Source organism: Battus philenor, unplaced genomic scaffold (genome assembly GCF_028537555.1).
Source record: "Battus philenor isolate CCGP_79_NKW_IND1 unplaced genomic scaffold, ilBatPhil1.0.hap1 SCAF_18, whole genome shotgun sequence".
NCBI classification, from domain to species: domain Eukaryota; kingdom Metazoa; phylum Arthropoda; class Insecta; order Lepidoptera; family Papilionidae; genus Battus; species Battus philenor.
The window spans coordinates 11,222,359-11,245,390 of record NW_027181680.1 but is presented as its reverse complement, the minus strand read 5'-3'; the positions used below and the strand labels follow the sequence as shown (position 1 = coordinate 11,245,390).

The 23,032-nt window shown below is 33.5% G+C and overlaps 1 protein-coding gene across 1 annotated transcript; it reads left to right on the top strand.

Moving 5' to 3' along the window:
• Positions 1–987: 987 nt before the first annotated feature.
• On the top strand, positions 988–2,286 carry LOC137920411 (uncharacterized). The gene has a single exon (XM_068763756.1). The coding sequence runs from the start codon at positions 988–990 to the stop codon at positions 2,284–2,286; it is 1,299 nt and encodes a 432-aa protein (XP_068619857.1).
• The last annotated feature ends 20,746 nt before the right edge of the window (positions 2,287–23,032 follow it).

Sequence of the window (23,032 nt, the reverse complement as noted above, 5' to 3'; positions counted from 1 at the left end):
AACAAATCTTTCAGCGGATTATGAAGACTTTTACCGCTACAAATATACTTTGTATATATTATTTAGTTTAATAAGTCGTGATAGCTGTTAACCTTATTGGTAGTATTAGTACAACTTCGATCAGTACAGTTAAAAATATTTTTTAAAGTAACAGAATAATACTAAAGTGACATTTCACTAATAAGATTGTGTTTCAATTTCATATTAACAAGTAAAGTAATATTAATGCATTTTGTACGTATAAACTCTTTGTTATTACATTTTGACAGGCAATTTAAAAATGCGTATTGAATGTCATCGTCTCGTGTTATCTATTAGGTTAACAAACTTCAACAGGAAAAATGCCATAGCCCAAAAAATTATAAGTTTAATATATGTTATTGTATAGTTCAACTAAATATGATTATTTCAAAACACATAAACAGATATAATTATCGCTAAATAAAAATAGAAAACAAATTGTCAGAAAGATAATGTAAGTATATAAATTAAAGAAAATGTAATCTCTGGTATGGTTTTTATTCTAATATCTGGACTATTAATTGTTTTTTTTTTTAATATAAAATGTTATCTAACATGACTAAAATATAGCTATAAAGAATGGTGTCAGGTTCTCTATAAAACATGTATTAAAAAATATTAATATTTTAACATTTCTAATAAATTATTTTATGTAGCCTTTAATATATTTGTTACTTATTTTTATTAATAAATACGTAAATGATCTCTCAGGTTACGTATAATTGTGTTTTAGTGTTATAACGTACAAAGGTTTTATTTTTAATCAATTAAGTGGGTTAAGGAGGGGTTTTTAACTCATCTTTGTATTAATATGAATACAGTCTCATACGTACCAACCTACCGAAGTAGATCATATATTAATCGAGGAGTCATGTATTTTTGATAGCGAACATAAAAATTAAAAGATTTATTTCTACTTATGTTATACTATCTACATTTTTCTATAAATATTTACAGCCAAAAAAAATGGAACAAATATTTATGATAGAAGTTTTTGTGAAAAAAATTATCTTGAAAGTCGAACCTCCAGAGAAAGATGAATACGAGTTAAAGCTAGAAGAAGAAGAACGCAGAAGGGAAGCTGAGGCATTAGCTGCAGCAGAAGCAGCTAAAAAAGGCAAAGGTAAAGGCAAACCAAATAAACCAAAACCGAAAAAAGGTAAAAAAGGAAAAGAACCGCCTAAACCTTCCGAAGAAGAAATGAAATATATGCAAACGTGCACGTTGCAAATGAACTGTTTACCCCTTTTTGATTTCTACGTAGCTCACGATAACTTTGTTGCACCTCCACCGCCAGAGCCATTAGATAAAAAAGGTAAAAAGAAAAAGCCTCCAAAGCCAAAGAAAGGTAAAAAAGGTAAAGCGGTTCCTATAAAAATACAATTGCCATCAGAGCCACTGCCCCAACCACCTTATTTTGGAGTAGGAAACTCAGTTATGTTTTTATCTCGACCTTCGAAGTTAGAAGAGGTCTTAAGTAAAACACCTATTTATATTACTGTATGGAATAGGAATCAAGAATTCAACTGTGTCGGTTTCTGCGTTGTTCAATGGCATGAATCCTTCTTTGAATGCCTAAAGAGGTCGGCCGAATTGAACCCTGTGAATATGACTAAAGGCGAATTCCGAGATTCGACGAGATCAGAAATGATAACGAACACGATCGAAATGACTAGGTATTTGCAATGCGAGGAAGATCTAAAACCGTCTGGTGAAATTGAATTTTATATTCGTCTAACATGCTTAGGTAATAATGTTGTCAGCTACTTTGTCGCATTACCTGAAATGGAACGCATACCCGGGCGAAAATATCTCTCTGATGACATAAAACTTAAAGATGTTGAAGTAGTGAGACATTGGGAGGGAACAACAATAGAATCTGTACCCCCTATAGCATACTTCTTTGGAGCACCTGATATAACTAAAGAACCAATAAAACCGGTAGAAGAACCAGAGATATTTGAAGAGTTTGTTGCGCCGTACACGGCTAGTGAGCTCGCGATCTTATCAATGGGTTTCCCCAAAGGACCATGTGGAGGCACCAATTGTCCCAAGCGAATGGACTTTCGTGGTAGTCAACATCAATTTATTTACGGTGAAACTGTAAAAGGAAAGTATCAGCACGGGCAGTTTGTGAATAAAAGAGACGTTCATGGACCGTGCGGGAGACTGGATTGTCCTTTGGCGAAGAAAATTAGATCATACATATGTTCCGAAGGTAGCTACAAACCTTGCAAGAAGCCGTGTGCTAAAGACTACTATTAAATTTAATGTTACTTACAATTCCATTCTGGTAATCCATTCGTTCAAATCTGTCTTGTTATGTACAATTATTATTTTTAATTAAATACTCTATTGAATTCCGTTGATCATATTTTTGTTTTTATCGAGTCTCTTTAACTGCAGATATCAAAAGATTAGGTATTATTATTTATATGCACGCTATTATAACAGTTAAGTATCAGTTTTTTATATTTTTGAGCAGTGAGAGCGTAATGCCTAAATAGAACTTAGGATCATGAGTTCGATTTCCATGAGACAGTGTGATATATATATCGTTTACAATGGTGAAATAGTATATCAAGAAAAAAATATACACGTATCAATCCGGAAATCCAGTAAATATATTGCGCACCATACTTCCGATGCTTGAGTCTATATGCGTTTAGCGGTTGGTTGGAACTGTGCACGTGTCAGTTACTCAAAAATTTGCCGAAATGCAAAGACGACGGCAGCGATACTGGCGGCGTCCGAATTAAATTCATAGTTCGAATTTCAAATCAATATTATATATTTTAAACATAATATTTTGACTGTAGTGGCCAGCAATTCGAAATGTTCGTAAATGAATGCTAAAAGTCTAAGTGGTGAGCGTATTACAAAACTATTTATAATTTAGAAAAGAAGGTAATAATTGAAATATATATATTTTTAAATTAATTATTACAAAGTTTTCCTCTAACATAGTCAGAGCCTATATTTACTAAATTACAATTTTTAGAAGGGGGGGGGGATCCTCAATTGACGCCTGGGAATGGAGGGCCCAGGCAGTGTCAGACTTTTACTGACTAAAACCCCCCACCGTCGGCTCTTCTACAATTAAGTTTCTAGTTATTTTGCTTATTTTCTAATATTTCTGTAGTATTAACTCTTATCTATATGACACTTATTATTTTCTTAAGGTATTTACATGTATTTATAGTAGAAATATTTACAGTTACTATACAGTATATATAATACAGTAACTTCTTATCATTCCATAGATTCACAGTGCGAATGTTAATTCGGTCATGTTATAACGATATAGGCTGGGTACGGTGCTTAGTGGGATATATTAGGGTTTAGGGAGGTCTTCTTGCAATGCATTAGTTTACTTTCATCGACTAAGACTTCTCTCTCAACTTATTAGCTAATGTTGCTTTGGTAGAATTTTTTTTGTAATACTCCTTCCCCCATCTTATTTTTGGGACAGGGATATAATCCTTTCTATTTTTACAGTCTTTCTCTCATCCTTCACAATTTCTTTCTTCCCTCTTTCATACTTTATATTTTCTATCATTCTCACAGCGTTCATTTATATTATTAAATTCGTGCATCGCCTCCCATCTCTCACCACATTTCTTGTTACACGATGTTATTACGCTTAAAGTGTGGCGGCTTCTTTCCTCCTCCAAAATAAATACCAATGAAAAGAATGGTAGAAAGTTCCAGAAATTAGTTGACGTTTCCCTTTGACAGGAATTAATCCTTCATTAGATTATAGAGAGATTTCACTGTTATACCTCTCGCTTTTACGCCTACCGCATATAAATTATATACTACATATAATATACGTAAGTTTGAGTTAAATGAAAAATCTTAATATCAATTAGGCGGCAAATTATGAAAGGTCAGAAACAAAAACATATTCAAAAGAGTGAAAACAATAATTCCGCGAAGTGATCATCGTTTGCGATATGCGATTAACACGGCAAACTCACTGTTCCCTTGGCATACATATTGTGTCAAACTTTACAAATTTAAACTTATAGCTGAATAATGTAAAATCTACTTTAATCTGTATGTATTAAAGGTTATATTGAGCGTAAGTGTAGTTTGGTTTTTGTTTGAAATCATTGTAATTATTAGTGTGATTTTGCTGCCCGCAATTTACGCGTCACGCCCCGTAAGCTCGCATAAGGACCGTAATCAGGACATTTAAAAGGATCTCACAGTGCTAAAGTGTTCATTGTCTCTTGTGCCATTTAAGCGTATATATACGCGTTTCACTTTTGGCCGGTTTCATATCTTTATTCACATCAAATGTTTATTCCAGCGGACCATCAAGATAATGTCTCCACTAGTTGTGATATAATTTCAATGTACATCCAAAAGGTTAAAAGATTTTACACTTCTTTCAAATCATCCTGTTTGTTACATTCATTTATTATTTCTATTGTAATACGAGGGAGATAACTTCAGACGGTACAGAGTTTGCGTGGGTCTCATCTTTCTCCGAAAACCGAATAGATATCAATTAGTCAACACAATACTTCAGGTGACGCATCTAACCTACACTTTTTTTTTTAATTTATTCGCTCGCAGATTTCAGATCCACGAGCTCTGAGTCCACGGCTAACAGCGTCGATCGAATATAGCCCTAGTTTGTGTGGACAAATATTAAACAATAATTTATTTTAATATGTAGTAATCCGAATGCTAAAATGATTTTCTCTACAACAGTATCCTTATGTTAATATTATTTTTCAAACCATTGATTTTTTAGATAAGGTGTTCCGAAGATTAGCAAACCGTTGCATTTCGTACAACATCATTAAGCTTGGCAGAAATAAATTTAATATTTACTATTTGTCCCTACAGACTACTTTAAAGGTAATTTGTCACCAAATGAGATATACCCTATAAAGATATCTCTTTAAAGCTTATATAACCAGTCAACTTTTATTAAACCAAAGAAGTAAAGTAATAAAATGAAAAAATATAAATGTAGAATCCAGGAGAGAAGGCGATGAAAATGAGGCAATGAAGGTATAGACAAGAATGGGAAGGAATGAAAGATAATGTGAAGTAAAGAAAAGAGAACGAATGATGAAGATGAGAATGGAAACTAAAAAAAAACGTAAAAAAAATATTACTATAAAAATGGTCCCTACTGGCACATGGCAGGGGAGTACAATAGCCCCCAAAAACGTGGCTATAAAAAAATCAACTTGAATTTTTATCTTATTGTAATGTTATATGGAAGGGTGTTTATTAAGGGAATATTAAAATTATAATACATATAAAAATATAATATATTTGTAACGCCAACAACCAATTGATTACCGCGCGCTACAAAACTAGAAGCGTTAGTATTTATATACACCTTTCTCTGTCGCACACATCTTCTTTCACCTCATACATAAGACACGTGTGATTGGTTGTAAATAGTAAGGATTGTTATTGGTTGTGTAAATAAAGTTAGCTCTATGATTTGTTAATTAGGGTTCTGTAAATAAAAAAATATTCTGTTCTCTGATTAAACATGAGTTCAATTCTTAACTCCAAGAGATAGTCTCCTAAAATTTCACGTAGCACTAAACTATCAGGATATGATCGATTCGACTTTGAACAGACAATTCCTTTGTGCAGATAACTAGTTGCACAATAGTTTACGAAACTTAAGACCCGGATATCTAAACATTTATTTGATCCTTTGCAGTCTATATAGTAGAATATCATTTCTAGATTATTTATTATTATTTAATGTTTAATGGAATCAGGCGTCACCTCGCGGAAGTCCATCCTAAGTAAGAAAAAGACCAATATTTAGCCACTTCCGCACATGCAGTGGTAGTCGTGCAAAGAAATGCACCGTCCGCCAGCCCGCTGATAAATGCGTATGCGGCAAACAATGCGAATCACACAACCGCCACTGCCAAATTACTCAACACGTGTTTCACCCCTCCACGGGGCATCTTCAGGAGTTATGTTACACCGATTAGTGCCAAACACAGAGTCCTTATTTATTATTATTTACCTTTGATATATAAACATTGTTGGTTTTAAGTTAAACGTCACATTTAGTATCTCATGCCTATATTTAAGTTCGTCACGTTTTACATTAGTATTTCTTATCTAATGATGAATTATAACAATAATAAGGCATAGCCATAACGAATTAGTTATTACAGACCTCACTCAGCCTGGATTATTGTCTGAAATTAACAGAAACCAATACTTATTTTTATATATATACATCTATTTAAGTTAGACTTTTATATAGTGTGTTCGGTATCTTTGGCGGCTCTTACAAAGTCCACTTTGATAATTCACTGTATTCATAACAGATTTTTAATTTTATTGGAATCTCTTTAAGCACACAGCCATGAAAAAGAGAGGAAATATTTTCAAATTAAGAACTGTTTTAGTGTCTAAAATCTTAAGCCAGTAGATTCTTTCACGTGCGATAACTTTTTTTAGTTGTTCTTTTTTCAGATATAAAATTGATTAAAAAGTAATAAGTAAATGATCAAAAACAGTTCTGTTGATAATTGCAATGTTGAATAAACGAATATAATCTTTGACTCCACTCTGCTTTGGAAGGTGTTACAACTGCGAAGAAGAAGCAGGAAAGAACTTCACTATATAATTTTGCTTTGCAATGTTCATTGAATGGACTGGACTCCAAGGCCCACGAAGGAGTAACGTTGCTTAGACAGAACTATGCCCAACACCGACCCACTGTTCCTCGAGTTATGTCTTGAGTTATATGAGAGTATACTCCTTGATATTCCGATTAAACTTAATAGAAATAAAGTATAAATTGCGTATTTGTTTTCTGTCAATCCTGTAATAAATTATTCAAAGAGATCATTTTAATATGTCGCATACTTTATCTAATAATTTATTCGTTGTCTCTTAAACAGACTACATATAGCTATTAGCATACAGTTAAGCGCTTGTCTTATCTACGGCGTTTAGTAATGCAAATATCATTGTTATGAAACTAAGTTTAATTATGTATATTGAAATATACATCGAGAACTATAAATAAGAGAGTAATTATATATTTATATATAAATGCGCTGACCAAATATGACTTCAGTACAAAAAATTTAAAGTTGCTCAACTCCATTAAATTATTCTTCAGTACAACATAGCTGGCATCGGCATGATCAATGATGTGTATGGCAAATAAGGTAAACACATATTATGCGAGACTGTATACCGTAACAGAAATAATTATTTTTATAAACACCTACGATTATTGCAAGTTACATGTTTATTTTTTGCGTTACTGTGTTTATATATTAATAATAATGACATGAGTAACGCTAATGTATTCAAATTAATGCAAGCAACAATACCACTTTACGTTCCTTTATCTAATTGCTATGTGACGTCATCTTTTTATGACTATATTTGGTTATTCATTATTTATACTATTCATTGTACAAGTTTATATTTTTTATTATACATCAGTACATAGGAGAGTAAAATAAACCATATAAAGTAGGCAAAAAAAGTATAAACGACGGATTTATCGCAAATGGCGATTCCTTCCAGACATTTCTCGATTTCTCCATTCAATCTAATCAGTTCGACGGCTTCCCGACCCGGTGAATCTATAGTAAGGTCAAATACTCATTGCACCTAGCCTCTTGGAACTCCCGGAATTTGCAAACTCCATTACAGCAGCAGTATAAGCCAGACCAGAAAAATAAAAAAGCAACTTCCAAGCAATCACGTTTCGTTTGACAAAAAACTTTCGTCATATTAGTTGATATTTGTCGCTACATTTACGGCAATTACAACATAAAACTCAAGACCTATAAGTTTCGGAAGTTCAAAATAAATATCTAGTTTATACACAAGTAAGTATAGTGGAATTCGCTTTAAAGATCGTTAGAAATATTGAAAAAGAAATTGCGCAGATAGGGATAGGGTAAAAGTCAAAGCTTCTCATTCGCAGATAAAGACATGAAAATCTGAGAAGACCACACTCTCCTGATCCTAAAACTTAGTCTAGGCGACGGATTCAAATTGTTGGGTCATATTTTGACCTCATATTGGCACGTGAATTAATCATACTTGCTTTACTCCAGATCACGATAATATCTAAGTTATTAAAACACTAGCCCACCGTTAATACTAGGATAATATGCAATAATGTTTCCATACTTTTGAAAAACGTCAAAAGAAAACCGAGGAGTTTTCACTGGTAAACGCCTGATAGAAAATTTATAGCAATTATTACATTTCATATTATTTTGAAATTCATTAGCATTTTTTGGGATTCATTAAATTAAGAGAAGTTCTTAATTTATGTAGTATACTGCGGAATATTACATATCAATGTTTCATATTTAACCTGTTTGAAATTCGAACAGAAGTTCATTTGATCGTTAATAATAGCATACTAGATGTCCCGCGCTGTCTTTTTGGGTGTAATTACATAAAAACCATTCTTGGTAATATCACATGGCAACAAAATAATCTAACAAATTTTTATATTTAATATATTTTTAATCAACGACCTCCCAACGCCCTATGATGGCGTGATTTCGTAAAATTGATACTTATCTAACATCTACGCGCTAAAGATAAATTTCAAAATTTAAGTCTTCAAGTCTTCTGATTGCAGATACCTTTATGTATTAGTACATAAGTAGAAATATCATATCATGTTTAATCCATTCGTAAGATCACAGCAGGACATGGGCCTCTTCCGAGATATAGAGATATAGAAGTTAAATACAGGAAAAAGTTGTGGAGAGGGAGAGAGAGAATATCAGAGATCTTCATCTGAAGCCGGATATCTAGACCTTGGAACAGGTTGAATCTGCTGCATCATTTATATATATATTTTTATATATATATATATACATAAATAAATATATATATATATATATATATATATATATATATATATATATATATATATACACATAAATGTAATGGTACGTGTTTAATTTAAATTTAATAAGTACTTAGTTTTATTTGCAACTCTTTTGAAATATACTTACTAGATATTATGGCTGACTGGTAAACAGTCGAATTTTAAATTTAGATTTTGTTATAATTAGTGTATATAACAAATTGATATAGTATAGTAAATATGAAGCAGTGATGATATTATTGTGAAAAGAAAAAATGCATCTGACATTGACACAGCTTCGAAGAGAACACTATGTTAAGTTCTACTGTCCAGAACCCTGAACAGTGCCAGAATAAAAGCCTTCAATCCCGCCGCGAATTGTGCATTTAAATAAAAATATAACATATGTTTGCATGCATCAAGACAGTAAAGCAATTTCATTTGCATTAAAAATTACTTAAACATTTTCGCTTTCTACGCTATTGCGATCTTCATTGTCTTGCCGTGACTCACGCTGTCTAATTACTCCCTATCGGCGTTCGGCGTGATGATGATTCATGATCGTTTGAAACGGTTTCGTACGGGCGCGGTCCGGTAATCATTGACACATGACCGCAATATGCAAATAAGACTCGTCCAATAGGCGTGGTTTGCGTGGGTATTAACTCGGATTAGGACAAATATTAGGTCTTTTTTTTTGTAAATTTTCGAACACACACAGAAAGACAAAGCGTTAAGGCGAGTTCAATTAGGCTAGATGGTATTTATGATCTGCTACCATGAACTCCGCTTATTATTAGGTGGGGAGAAAAAGCCTTTAGTATCTATCTAGTAATCTTGTAATATCTCTCTAGCTGTACACGTATCCGGCTAAATTTAATTTCTTTTTTAAAAGTTTATATTTTAAATAAAAAAGTTTTTTTTTTGGATTGAACTCTGCTGCACTATTGACATTTGCAGGTTACGCGGGTCCGTTTTTAAGGTAGCAAAGCCTGAAGCCTTCCGGAGAAGAAGAAGAAACCTCTTAATAAATTTGTTTTTAGTTATTATTGAAATGACATGAAATTGTATACAATTTAAAATTTTACTTCAAAGAAGGTTTATCCTTGTTTCCATCGAAAGTTGTGTAAACAACTATTGACATTTATTGGCCTAATACATTGGGAAAAAAATAGTACTTAATCAAAAATAGATGGGTGTGTGCTCTTTCATTGTGATATCACCAGAAAAGGTAAACCTAAGATAGTAGATCTTAGGTTTACCTTTACCTAAGCGAAATTTAAATAGGCTTAGAGATAATAATGGATCCGCCATATCATTTACGTCCTAACATTTTACCTACAGATTCTAATATTGTTTTGGTCACTTCCGAATTTTTTTAGACGGTAATATTCTAACATATTAAATGAGAGTTTCTACAGGAACGGCACTACTTAAAAGACTGCAAAGAAGTTATGTGCATTCCTAGTTTTTTCTATATTTATTAATATTGTATTATCGTGTACATATATATATAGGATATGATTTTTAATTTAAACTTTGAATTAAAAGATAGCATTGGCAACAGCAAACATATTCAAATTTGTATATAGATTACGAAACTTATGTCAAAACTTATGTATACTATGTTTTTTTGTTGGCGTTCTTAAATATCTCTATATTTCTTAATCAAACATGCCTTTGATAAAAGCCTCTAAAGATTTCCAATTTACTCGCTCAGGTATTCCTTCTTTTGTTTGAACCTACCGTCATGTATAACATATCTTACCATTGTGTTGTAAATATATATAAGTACACTTAAACATGTTGATCTGTGGTCATTTTTAAGCGAACAAATAGTAATATAACTGACAAAGTTATCAAAAAATATGTAGGAAGTAGGATCCGAGACATATATAAGCTTCTAATAAAACAATTGTCGGAAAAACTGATCATTGACTAAATGGTAAAAGTAAAAATGTCTAACCTAGTGTGATAGTTTTGTAGACGAAAGCAATTTTGACCCAGTCACTACTACAACGAGAAAGTTTTCGTATATACATTACGAAATAATGATAATTATTTCGTAAGATTTATTTTGATTTACTTTCTACATGAGACATTTATTTGTTACCTCTATTCACCGCTTAAAATACTTATTGTTTGTGTTGCAAAAAATATTTGTACATGTATTTTCGTTTTTTAAAGCGTTTTTCTTTTATCAACCGCACAAAAACCAGCCTAGTGGTTTCATATATTAATTAAAATGTTTTTAACAGTGAGAAAGTAGTAAAGAAATTACTAATTGTATACGATATGTAAATAAGGGTGAAACACTTGTACTAATATTTAAATTGGTTTGTAAAAGCATCATTTGTAGCGTCATGGATATGTGTGTTCAGTAATCCGAGAACAACTTATGATCGTTGTAAAGTGTTCGATGCGGACTGTTTATTTAGTATTGTTTTTTATGTCATCATCACTTTTTATAGGACTTCCACTGCTGCCCAAATGTCATTTGCAGATTCCTGGAGCATGAGGTGGCAGGGGGAATCTTGCGCTTAGCCTAACACCTATTTTAAACTAGCATAGCTGGAGGACACCTAGATGAGCGTAGGCTGGCGTCGTTAGATATTACTATTTTACCATATTGGGAGGTCGCCGAGTTCATGGATCGCTTGGGTGAACTTATAATGAAGTGGCTAAGGACCTCTATAAGGGGACCTCAGCTTGAGCTGACTCTCGTCAATAATACACGACACAAGAGCGCCTAAGATGGTCGAATTTCGGTTTGGTCAGTTGCTATTGCCTGGCAGCATCATGTCATGCATAATGCACCGGGGATAGATATCTTCTACAAGATATAGGTATCTCCCAAAGATCGACAATGTACCGCCTTATGCTACCCGCTTCCAGAATCTTCCTGCGATTTTAAATATATCATTGGTTAACCTACTGGAAGGCTTTTATGTTTACTGACTTGTAGCGAATCGAGAACGTCTCCGCTCCGTCGATTACACGAGTGTTCTACGCCCATGGCCATTTCAAATGAGCAATTATTCGGGCTATGTAAGTGTAATTCTTTTGTTGATTTCCCTATATATTTTTTGATATTTCAATAAATCGATCATTCTTAACTACTTCGGCATGTCTTATCAGGTTACAACTCTTTGTAATATTATAGGTCAATGCTGAAAACAAAAATACTGATAAATATTTGACTAAAATTTGTGGCGTATAACTTTCCTCCCCTTTTACTTCATAATCATAAAAGTCATGGCCCCATGTATTACTTCCTTATTGATGAACTTGCCTTATCGGTTGCGATTGTTGGCTATGATGTATGGCATTATAGGCTTTACATGCTAGAGAGTGGTGTCGATGATTTGTTTTGATCTTACCTGTAACGATAAGCTTGTCGAGTTTCTCTAGAACTCTTCGCAAAAAATGGATGAAAGCTCTATTTATACTTGGAGCTCCTTGGGTACCGAGGTGATCGTTGGCTTCGTCATTCAGGGGATGCAGCATTCTTCTATATCAATTTACACCTCATGTTGATGATTAATATAACTACATCCTATTTTCTATATTAAAATCTGTATATTATGCTTCTAATTAATAAATATTAATTTTAAAGTTTTTTTGAAATTGAAAATGCAATTTTAAGTTTGGGAAAACCATTTTCCGTTATACGACATTAATATTTTGTTAATTATAACAATGTAATAGGACAAAGGATCGGTCAGGTTTACTGCAGAACGAAATATTTGGAACGAAATTAATTATTCTCAATTTGAAGCCGGGAAGCTTCGAACAAAAAGCCACGTCGGAAAGTTTTAATGTTCTGGTCCTGTCTCCTCTTGCATGAGATATTTGAAATATTTTCAATTAAACATGACTTTTCTGATAAACATAGGTGTCCTTTCATACAACGTTTCAATAAAAACTTTTGGGAATGCTTTCTTCAATAAGAAAAATAAAAATTAAAAACACAGTTTTTTAAATTTTACAGTGAACCATTTTTATTTTAATATTAAAAATTTTCTTTGATGTGTTTTTCATTTATTTGAGTTTTCTTTATTATAGGCAAATCATTTGACCTCTGTTACGCCTAATGTTAGGCGATGACGGGGTCTATGATGGTATATGTTTGAATTTTAAAACATCTTTTTTACACTGGTTGACCCGACTGACTTTCTACTGCCAGAAGTTTTTGAGAATATCGCGTTCAAAGAAAAAACCATATTTATTGTATCATATTTCAGATTGATCACTTTTTTTACTTACTAAATGTGAAATTAAATAAATATTTATTTTTGATTGATAAACACTGAAAAATTTAACTGCTATAATGATAATCTAAACATTAAAACCTACGTTTCTTTAATAACCTATAGAAGACCTAAAAATATTAAAAAAATTAATATAGATAAAGTCTTCCTCGTGTTACAGCACTACCAAAGGAACCTTCGCTAGTGAAGTAGATATTTCTATAAGCATGCTTATCAGCTATATTTTTGGATAAGCTAGATTTCGAGCTTGAGACAGTAGGTCGTGGGTCCGATTCCTGTGATGCAAGAACACAATTAGCAATATATTGAATTGCAACTGCTCACAGAAAAGTTTCCAGAAGATGGGAAGCACCGTCCTCTATATACATATATATATATATATATATATATATTATTATAATTTTTACATGTACATATATGTATATATTATGGTATATCTCTCCCTTAATATCTTTAAGAGATACCAACTTGCTTTTACGTCTATGAACTAAAGCAACCACGAAATTTTCTCGTGAAAATTTATACGTATAAAATTTTGTCTGTATCTCATTAACATATTACACAAACTAAAATATACGGGATAAAACCATATATTCATTTGAAATATATTTTCTTTTCATTGAACGAATCAACAATAGGCATGGTGGATTTATTAATCGTATCTTTCTTTTTCTTTTATATTGAGTCACCTATAAGCCTCTGCAGCAAATGGCAGAAACTTTTAAGTACAGTAAATAATTTTTATAATTTAGCTTTTGATGTTTTTACGGTAGACCTACGCGAGCTTGTATATTTATTTATTCCAGCTTTATTTATTTTCTCTTTACAATCTTTGCTTGTTTTGTATTGTAATCTATTTAACCGTTAGTACAATCGATAAAGACTACATAACCATAAATACACATGATAAACTTCGATCATGATATAGTTTAAACTAACCAGAACTAATCAACATTGCCGCCTGCGAAGTTGCACGGAGCTGATTAAATTTAAAGTTCTGCCATTCCTCCAATGGAAGCTAGCGTGAATATAGTCGGATAGTGACGGTGCAGCGAACTGCAACGGTCAGTCCAACTTTGAAACGATGCAATAAAGGTAAGTATCAAATTTGAGCCTTCGAATTTAAAGTACGTATCATTTCTTTTTATCATTAAATACAATGTTGACTTTAAGTTCATATAATACTAAGTAATTAATTTTTAATATCTAATGTTCATAGATGTAATCAAAGATTTGAAAGACCTTGAAGGGAAAATGTTAAATGAGACTTGGTTAAAAATATTATTATTGTCGTCTTCGTTGCCATCGCTTCAGCCGAAAGACGCCACACAAGGTATATGCCTCCCCTAAAGATATCTGTGGGGGAATATATCTTAATGGCTACGATAGGCAGGCGGTTTGGCGATCGCAGCGTGGTATGTGCGATAAAAAAATATAACAATGCTTGAGTTGGATTCCCGAAAGAAAGTTCTCGAATGTCAGTAAGGCAACATTGATTATCATTCCAGCCGTAGAATGTCCACAGCTGGACATTAACTTCAACCATAGATTCCCAACAGTAACAAGATATACCCAAAAAGATAATTAGCATCAAGTAGAGAAGACAATACAAAATGTTTTCATTTATTAATATTAAACGTTGTTCATTGGACGACTTAGCCCTTAAATGCATGACTTTTTATTTATACCTTAAATATATACATATCTTGTAGATAAGTACACACACTACAATGCAGTGATAAATAGAAATATCTATATATGTATATATATATATATATATATATATATTAATTATTTCATATATATATATATATATATATATATATATATATATATTCTTTGTACTTAATTATTAAAAAACCTTCTATTGCAAATGCATTTACTTTTGTGTAGTACTCACTAGAAGGTTAATTGTTATGTTGCAGTTTTTCATCATCATGCATTTAAGGGTTAATGCAAATAAGATGATAACTACATGCTCTAGCATGCTAGCAGAACGACAGAAATCAGTTACAAAAAATATCTGCGAATAGAAAAAAAAAATCATTAAAAAATAAAACCTAAAAATAGAGCATGTGAGGTAACATAACTTATATATTGACTTGCTAACTTGTGAGGATTAATACAAGCTTGTTATTTTTCAAAAAAAATTACAACTGCACATGTATATATATACGAGTACATACGTATAGAGGAACGAGACTTGCGATCGAGTCTCGGGGGTCATTGCCGGGAGAAAATCTTATATAATTCACACTTTGTTCATTAATTATATAGGATTGTCACTGCTCACAAACAAGATTCCAGAAGTTGCAGCAGTGACATCTGCGTACCATATTACTCTGCACTACAATCGCTAACCCGCCTGCCAAGCGAGGCGATTATGATATATACCAGGACAAAAATCTTTGGCCTTGCAGTAAGCGTTTATGGTCTGAAACGACGATCTGTTTATATGAATTTTTCATATTGTAATATATAACAACGTGTAAAATTTTGCAACATGCAACTTAATAAAGTTGTGAAAATCTGTGCGGATTAATTCTTCAACAACAAAAAACATTGTAAAAAAATAATTAATGGAACTAAAACAATTTTAAAGCAGTACCAGTCTAGACAATAGCATTAAATATTAGATACGTCTGGAAACCAGATGATAATAGTATCAGAAATAATTACGTAATCACAATTAATGGTGCGTCAAATGAAGTCCAAGTATTATAGAAAAAAAAAAACAAAAACACGTTACAACTCTTTGAATTTCGAATAGACCTACCGCAGATTAAATAAGAATATCTCGTCACTAAAAACTATAATTAAATATAATTCATCATTGTCAAACGATTGCATTTCGAAAGTCATCTCTTACCAACCCTTCTCACGCATTAGTTAATAAACATTAAACCATAGCGTAGCTGGTATAGGCAATCATTTGGCCACAATAGGCGACATTTTAAGATTAATATTGGTCGTATTAACAATGTCTGGTCAACCGCAAGCCAATACATACAACACACTTACATTTATACATTTAAAAAGTTCTTTATACAATCTATTACAAGGCAATAGGGTGTAATATGAAATTAAATGTAGGTGTATCGTGGTGGTTAACATTTCAAAAGTTCCTAATTATAATTTGAATCGTTTAGGAGTTAAATATTTTCGGCGTCAAACAGAGGAATAAAAAATGTTTGAAGACATCGTCTCGAGTTTGGTCAACAGAGCGTAAGCACAGAGCGAGGCATAGAGTCTGTCTTTTATAAAATATTTTTTTTGTGTTAAAAGTAATTCTTAAGTATGAATTGGTAGATTTTTATTAACTTATGAAAAACTTAGGTATTACCGCGTCAGTTCCATAAAGGACGTTGGAATATTTATTTCAGCCTAATGAGAAGGAATAACAAAGGGTCCAAATTTGCGAATGGAATGATCCAATTGGCAAAAGAAAAGTTGGTCGACGATGCAAAAGATGGAGTGAACAAGGCAAAAGATAGGTATGCGGAATGCGCTGGAGTTGGTCTATACCCAAAGAGGTGCCAAATAAAAGAAAAATTAATCATCAACATCTAATATTAAGGGCACACTAAACATTACTTACATATATTTTTTTAAGATTTTGAAATAAATATCTTTATTCATTCATTCACTGGGAAAGGTATGAAAATTGCTTAGAAGAGCCTTCAAGAAAGAACCTCGACTTGAGCTGTCACAAGAAATGTGTTTGCCATTGTTATTTGAGAGAGAAAGAGCGAGCCAATCTTCTGCCAGTTTAGTTGCTATTATATAATTATGTTATAAAAAAATTATCAAAACATCGTCGTATATAAACAGCAAATGACATGAACACATAGTTTCTTTCTATCTCAAAACCAAAATGGGCGCTATTCAAGCAGAATGGCTCATTTTGTATCACTGATCGCCATGTTGCAGAAAAAAGAAAATATTTGTCCTATTTTACAGACAATTTAAAAAGGAATTATACTTTTTATCTCCGCATTTATTTATTATTACAAAGTCGTATCAACTAAACAACCAAATGTACATAGTTTTTGACTTTCTTATCTCACCGATACTTACATAACAATAGATGCAAATGGCATTGAAATAATTATACATTACATAAAACATTTCAACCATTACTAACTTTGATACCAAAGATATTTTTTAAGATACATATTTTTTTTTAATTTATAAAATCTACGTCTTCTTCTCGTTCTATTTCAGCCAATGGTAGCACACTGCAAGGCATAGTCTTCCTCCAAAGGTCGCCATAATGAATGGTCTTGCTCTGCCCGCATCATCGACTTCCCACGATCTCAACTATGTCGTCAGCCAACCTAGTGGGAGCCGACCCACGACATCTAAATCTACGTAACCCTAACGTAATTAAATAAAACAATACCGTATGATTCATTCCGAGAAACTAATATATTATATAACGTCTTACAATAAAATTGTAATTAAAATTCAAGGCGCATCCATTTCTTTCCGTTTCATCCCGGCGGATGACTCATGCCATCGCAAAGTAGAACGGTGGTACGAATAGGCACCGGTGGAAAAAAGCTAACCGTGTGTTCCCGCCTTATCTGTTTCATCAGATGCTATACAGCGTGTATCACAATAGTGTTGCGTGAGTCATACGCGATTTTTTGTGTTGCTATGCAAAATTTTTACATCTTACGTTTTATGTTAATATGACTGTGTAAAAGTTGCATTGAAATAAAGTAATTTAGTTTGTAATGAGATGGTAAATAATTTTTAAATACGGAATTCATGAACACTTCTAAAAAAAACTAATTTGCGAGGTTTAATAACTTACAGATAAAATTTCTTTACTACTCTGTTAAGGTTTTTGTAAAAGTGACCATTTAAAAGAAGCGTTTGAATTTGAAGGCTTTATGATTTATTTTGCTACTTTATTAAATACATTTATTTATAGTAGAATTACTAAACAAGCATAATAATTAGGAACATTTGTGTGCTAGTAAATTAAATAAAAATTTACGATACGATATAAAGACAGAAGCGAATTTGCGTATTTATTCTTTTTTTTAATCGATGGAAGCCTACAAAGCATAGACCCTTTTAAGTAAAGTAAGTTAAACGGTCGGTTCATCTGGTGGGGAACCTGCCCCCGCCACTTCTATCGACTCGTGATCGCCACTCGAGAACCTTTCGGCCCCAATGGCCGTCGACTTCACAAGCCATATGCTACGCCCACCGCCACTTGAGACGGACAATTCTTCAATTTACGTAGGTCATCTCGGTTCTTCTGCGGATCTCATTTCTGGTTCTCGTAGAGAAACTGAGTGAACATAGGCTTCTCCATTGCTCTCCTGGTGACTTTGAATTTTTTTATGAGACCCAAAAACTATATCATCACTGGCAGCACACATTGGTCAAAGACCTGCGTCTTCAGACAATGCGATATTTCGTATAATATATAATAGTATATTACAATTGTGATATCTAGTTCCGAATTGTAATAGAGCATTGCACCAAGAGAAACGAGGGAAGTGAATTAGCTGATTGCAGCAATAACAGTGCATGTGTGAGTTGATGTCATACAATATGCGAGAAGTGCCAAGTTCAAGCCAAACCAATCTTCCGAGTCTAGTGTACATTGGTTAGTCTAGACAACAGTATATGGCAGTCTCCAGTATTGTGTTTGTGGATCGTAGAGACACACATACATTAGTTGCGGTTACTGATCTTATTTCGATGTAAAAGAGAATTATAAAAAGGATTTTGTTAATTAGGATTTCTTTCTTACAACAGTGTCAAGAATATCCTACTCTCTTTAGGCAAAAATTTAACGATGATCTGGGAAGAAAAATTATGACATTGTTTCCTCTTTTCATGATATATACCAGTGGTGGCGGATTGAAACTTGTTATCACAGGTCGCAGATTCGATTCCCGAGAGATATAATTTTCACTATTAAAATGCTAATGTTTTATGCTCGTATTATATTTATCATGCTAACAAGGTTTTTCGATTAATAATTTTGTGATCACTTTAAAACATTTTTTACTATTACCATTTCCGACCTTTATTACTCAACGATAATTCTAAACACTTTACAGCGATATTTTTACTAGATTTTATTTCATGATTTTAAATAAGGAAGAACTTCATGCGTTAATAGAATTATTATAATTGTTTTCAAAAATGACACAAAATAAAGTTCGTTGAACATCAACCTGTATGTGACATGCGCCTGCGCCGATGACTCACCTTCCGATCGACAAACTCTCACGACAATGGTGAAGAATTAAAAAAAAAAACTTGCGTGTTAGAGTACGACAAATTGACCGTTCAATGTTAACTATGATGTATGCTGTATTTATTCATCTACTGTATTGTCACATCACGTCTTTTGAATTTCGAAAGCGATTATTGATTTGTGACTTGTTGTTAGATTCGTTGAAGTTCTGTGTTTGGCACTAATCGGTGTAACATAACTCCTGAAGATGCCCCGTGGAGGGGTGAAACACGTGTTGAGTGATTTGGTGGTGGCGGTTGTGTGATTCGCATTGTTTGCCGCATACGCATTTATCAGCGGGCTGGCGGGCGGTGCATTTCATTGCACGGCTACCACTGCATGTGCGGAAGTGGCTAAATATTGGTCCTTTTCTTACTTAGGATGGAATTCCGCGAAGTAACGCCTGATTCCATTAAATATTCGTTGAAGTGTCATGTAATTAATTTGAAGAAGCCTATCTCCTAAGCATTACAAACTTCGTTTACAACTTTAGAAGCAATAATATGTATAATCGAATTTATAATTAAATTTTATATTGAAGAGTTTAATTTTATTACGATCGCAACGATGAAAGGTTTGCTCTGCTCGAATCTAATGAAGTCCCGCAACTTTAACTATGTCGTCCGTCCACCTAGTGGTAGGTGCGAGGTAGGTGGGGGCCCTAAACTCCCACTAGCTTCGGCAACTCTGAGGCGGACGATGGTTCGACGTAGTCTCGAACCATCGTGATAGCACCACGAGGGTTTCGGGGGTAGCGTATCCACGCATACCCCGGGACGGGCTATCGAAAAATAGCACGACGCGAGGGAAGACCGCGTGGCGATCCCTGACCGGGAGATACCGCGGTCCCCCGTTTAGCGCAGAGGGCGACCACCGGGGGAGGTTTTAGTGGGTAGAAATCCCACATACCCCTCCTCCCCATACCACATCCTCCCCCCAGAGGCAGGGCATCTTGAATACCGGAAGATTTCCCCCACCGAAACAAAAAAAAACGGGTGCCTAACCGCGTGTTTATCACTCAAGAACCTTTCAGCCGTGTCGAATGCACGAGCGATGTACCCCGCCTACTGCTATTCCAGACGACCAATTACTCGAACTTTGTCGGTAAATTTGCTTCTTCTGCGGGCCTTTTCAGATGTTTTATATCATATGAATAAATCGATCACTAGTAACTACTTCGCTAAGTTTATCAGCTAGAACTCTATTTAGTATTGCATAACAATATTGCAAATAAATACTAATAAATATTTGACTGAGATATAATATCCCAGTTGGCCGTATCCAGTAATAAATGTTCTATAGATGAAATTATGTTGATTCTGATGATCATCGATATTTTATAATTTTTTTTTCATTTTCATGTAAATTATTTTAATTTCACAGTTATTGTTGCGTATTGCGAGAAGTAACGATCGGATATAAAAATGCAAAAACTGAGTCGCTAACTAATCTGCGCTGTATTTCAGTATTTAGCGGAGTAATGTGTTTGTTTATGTGTTATTTAGGGTTCATTTACGTTCAGCCCTTGAAACTACAAATCAACAAGTAAACAGCATTTATAATTACATAATTATCTTTTTTCTTTAGGTGGTCGATTACAACACAGTAAGCTAAGTTAGGAGGAGTAGGTAGAAGTCTCCACCACCCCAATCGTACAAGTCTTAACACTCCGTCTTTCTGTATATGACGTAATAATTTTAGCCCTCTGCAAATTTAAACCATAAAAACCTTGAGCTAAAAACGAGCTATTCTCTAATAATACTAGAATCCAGAACAGAAAGGACGTATACTTGATGAAATAGGGCTTTTTGCCGTTTGTGGCCGCCAGCTGTCTTCCACTGAGCTCGAGGAGGGGAGACAGACGAAAATTTGAGTTTGTCTGCCCAAAATGCACTTGATGTACTTATACCAGAACTGGTAAGTGGTAAAATCAGTGTTATAATTGTGCTAATTGATTTTAAATTCTATGGATTATAAGCATATGTAAGTATATACCTAAGTGTATATATATACATATGTATATACACTTAGGTATATACTTACATACTTATTCTCCCAGTCCTTGCGTCGCATCCTTTATTAATGAGAATCGTAACCCTTTTTGGAAAATTATCAGGCACTATGTTGCTATCTGTGCCTGTCTTCAGCAGCGTGTATTGATTCGGCCACTGTAGTCAAAATAAAAGTAAATCAGATCAGCATGTTCTTACTCTAGTGCTATGTAAAGAAGCAGCTTGGTGGCTACACAATTCAATTGAACTTCTAACATAACAGCTCGAGAAGAGATTCCCCATGGAGACCACAAATAGTCACCGCTTAAAGGTCTATGGTGCTCGGTAACAATATTACAAATATAGAGAAATTCACTTGAAGTAGTCGAATAAATCTGTACAATATTTAGGCGTCTTCTGTTTGGCTTGCGATGAATCTTCTAGAAGTGTACATAGTTGTCTAAATATATAATACACAAAAGCAGTCCATACATAGAATTTAGACTTTCTTAACGATAATATAGCAACAACGGAAATTATAATAGTGAGGCATTAAAAACTATTTAAGTACAATTCTCATCATAAACCGCGTAAAAAGGAACGCTATTAGATTTACGAGGGTTTTGATTTACAACAAATCATAAACTAGTAACACCATTGTCCGTTGACACATTGCCTTTTTTAAACGGAGCAACATTCTGAACGTCACGTATCAACAACCGTTACTACTAATAAAAGCATATAATGATCGATTAGCTCGTAATTTTTCTGGACGTTTAAGTCATAGTCTTTGAAATAAAAAAAATAAAATAAAAAATACATTGTTAGCACAATGGAGCGCAACTCTTTTTAAATGAAATTTTTATCTCGTCGTAAAGTTGTGTAACAATTTTATGACTTCATTTATCATACGCTCACAGTTTATTTTAACAATAACTTATTTAAATACTTATGAAATATAGCAGTGTTTTTTTTTTTTTTTGGAAATCAGTTTTTGTTTGATCTAACTTGCACTGCTGCCTATGAAGCATTTGTAGATTCCTCGGATGTTAGAAGGCAGGGCGCTGAGAGAGCTTAGCGTGAAACCTTTTTTAGGCCTTCACAGTATCGAGGCCACGAGGGGTTCTCCGAGTACCTTCACTGGTTTAAGCTCAAGGAGGACCTCTTGTGAACCGGGCGTGGACCAGACCGTGGTCTTCCTAGTAGCCCACTCTCCCGCATTCGGAGGGCTCCCATTCGACTACGAATGCCGGTTAGGGAAGAAGATAAAGGCGGCATCCATCGTCTCCATCATGTTAGAAGAAGAGGAAAGAAAATCCTTCCTCAACTACTGTAAGAAGGTTGACACAACAGCAATAGAGAGAAATCAAACGTAATTATACGCTCAAACATTGTCAATAAGAAATTAAATAGTGAGTAAGCACTAAAGTAAAGAAATAAATTAAATTTAATTGCAAATAAAATATTGCAATAAGTAGAATAAATGATAAAAAATGTGACAAATGTATGTAAACAATAGAACGTACAGCAGTATAAAACTGAGATTAAAGAAAATTGTAAATAAAAATACCTAGAAAGAAAGAGAAAGATTAAGAAAATTGTGGAATAAAAGAAGTAGCAAGAT

Excerpts from the sequence above, each read along its gene's own strand:
- LOC137920411 (XM_068763756.1), top strand. The coding sequence starts at position 988 with ATGGAACAAATATTTATGATAGAAGTTTTTGTGAAAAAAATTATCTTG.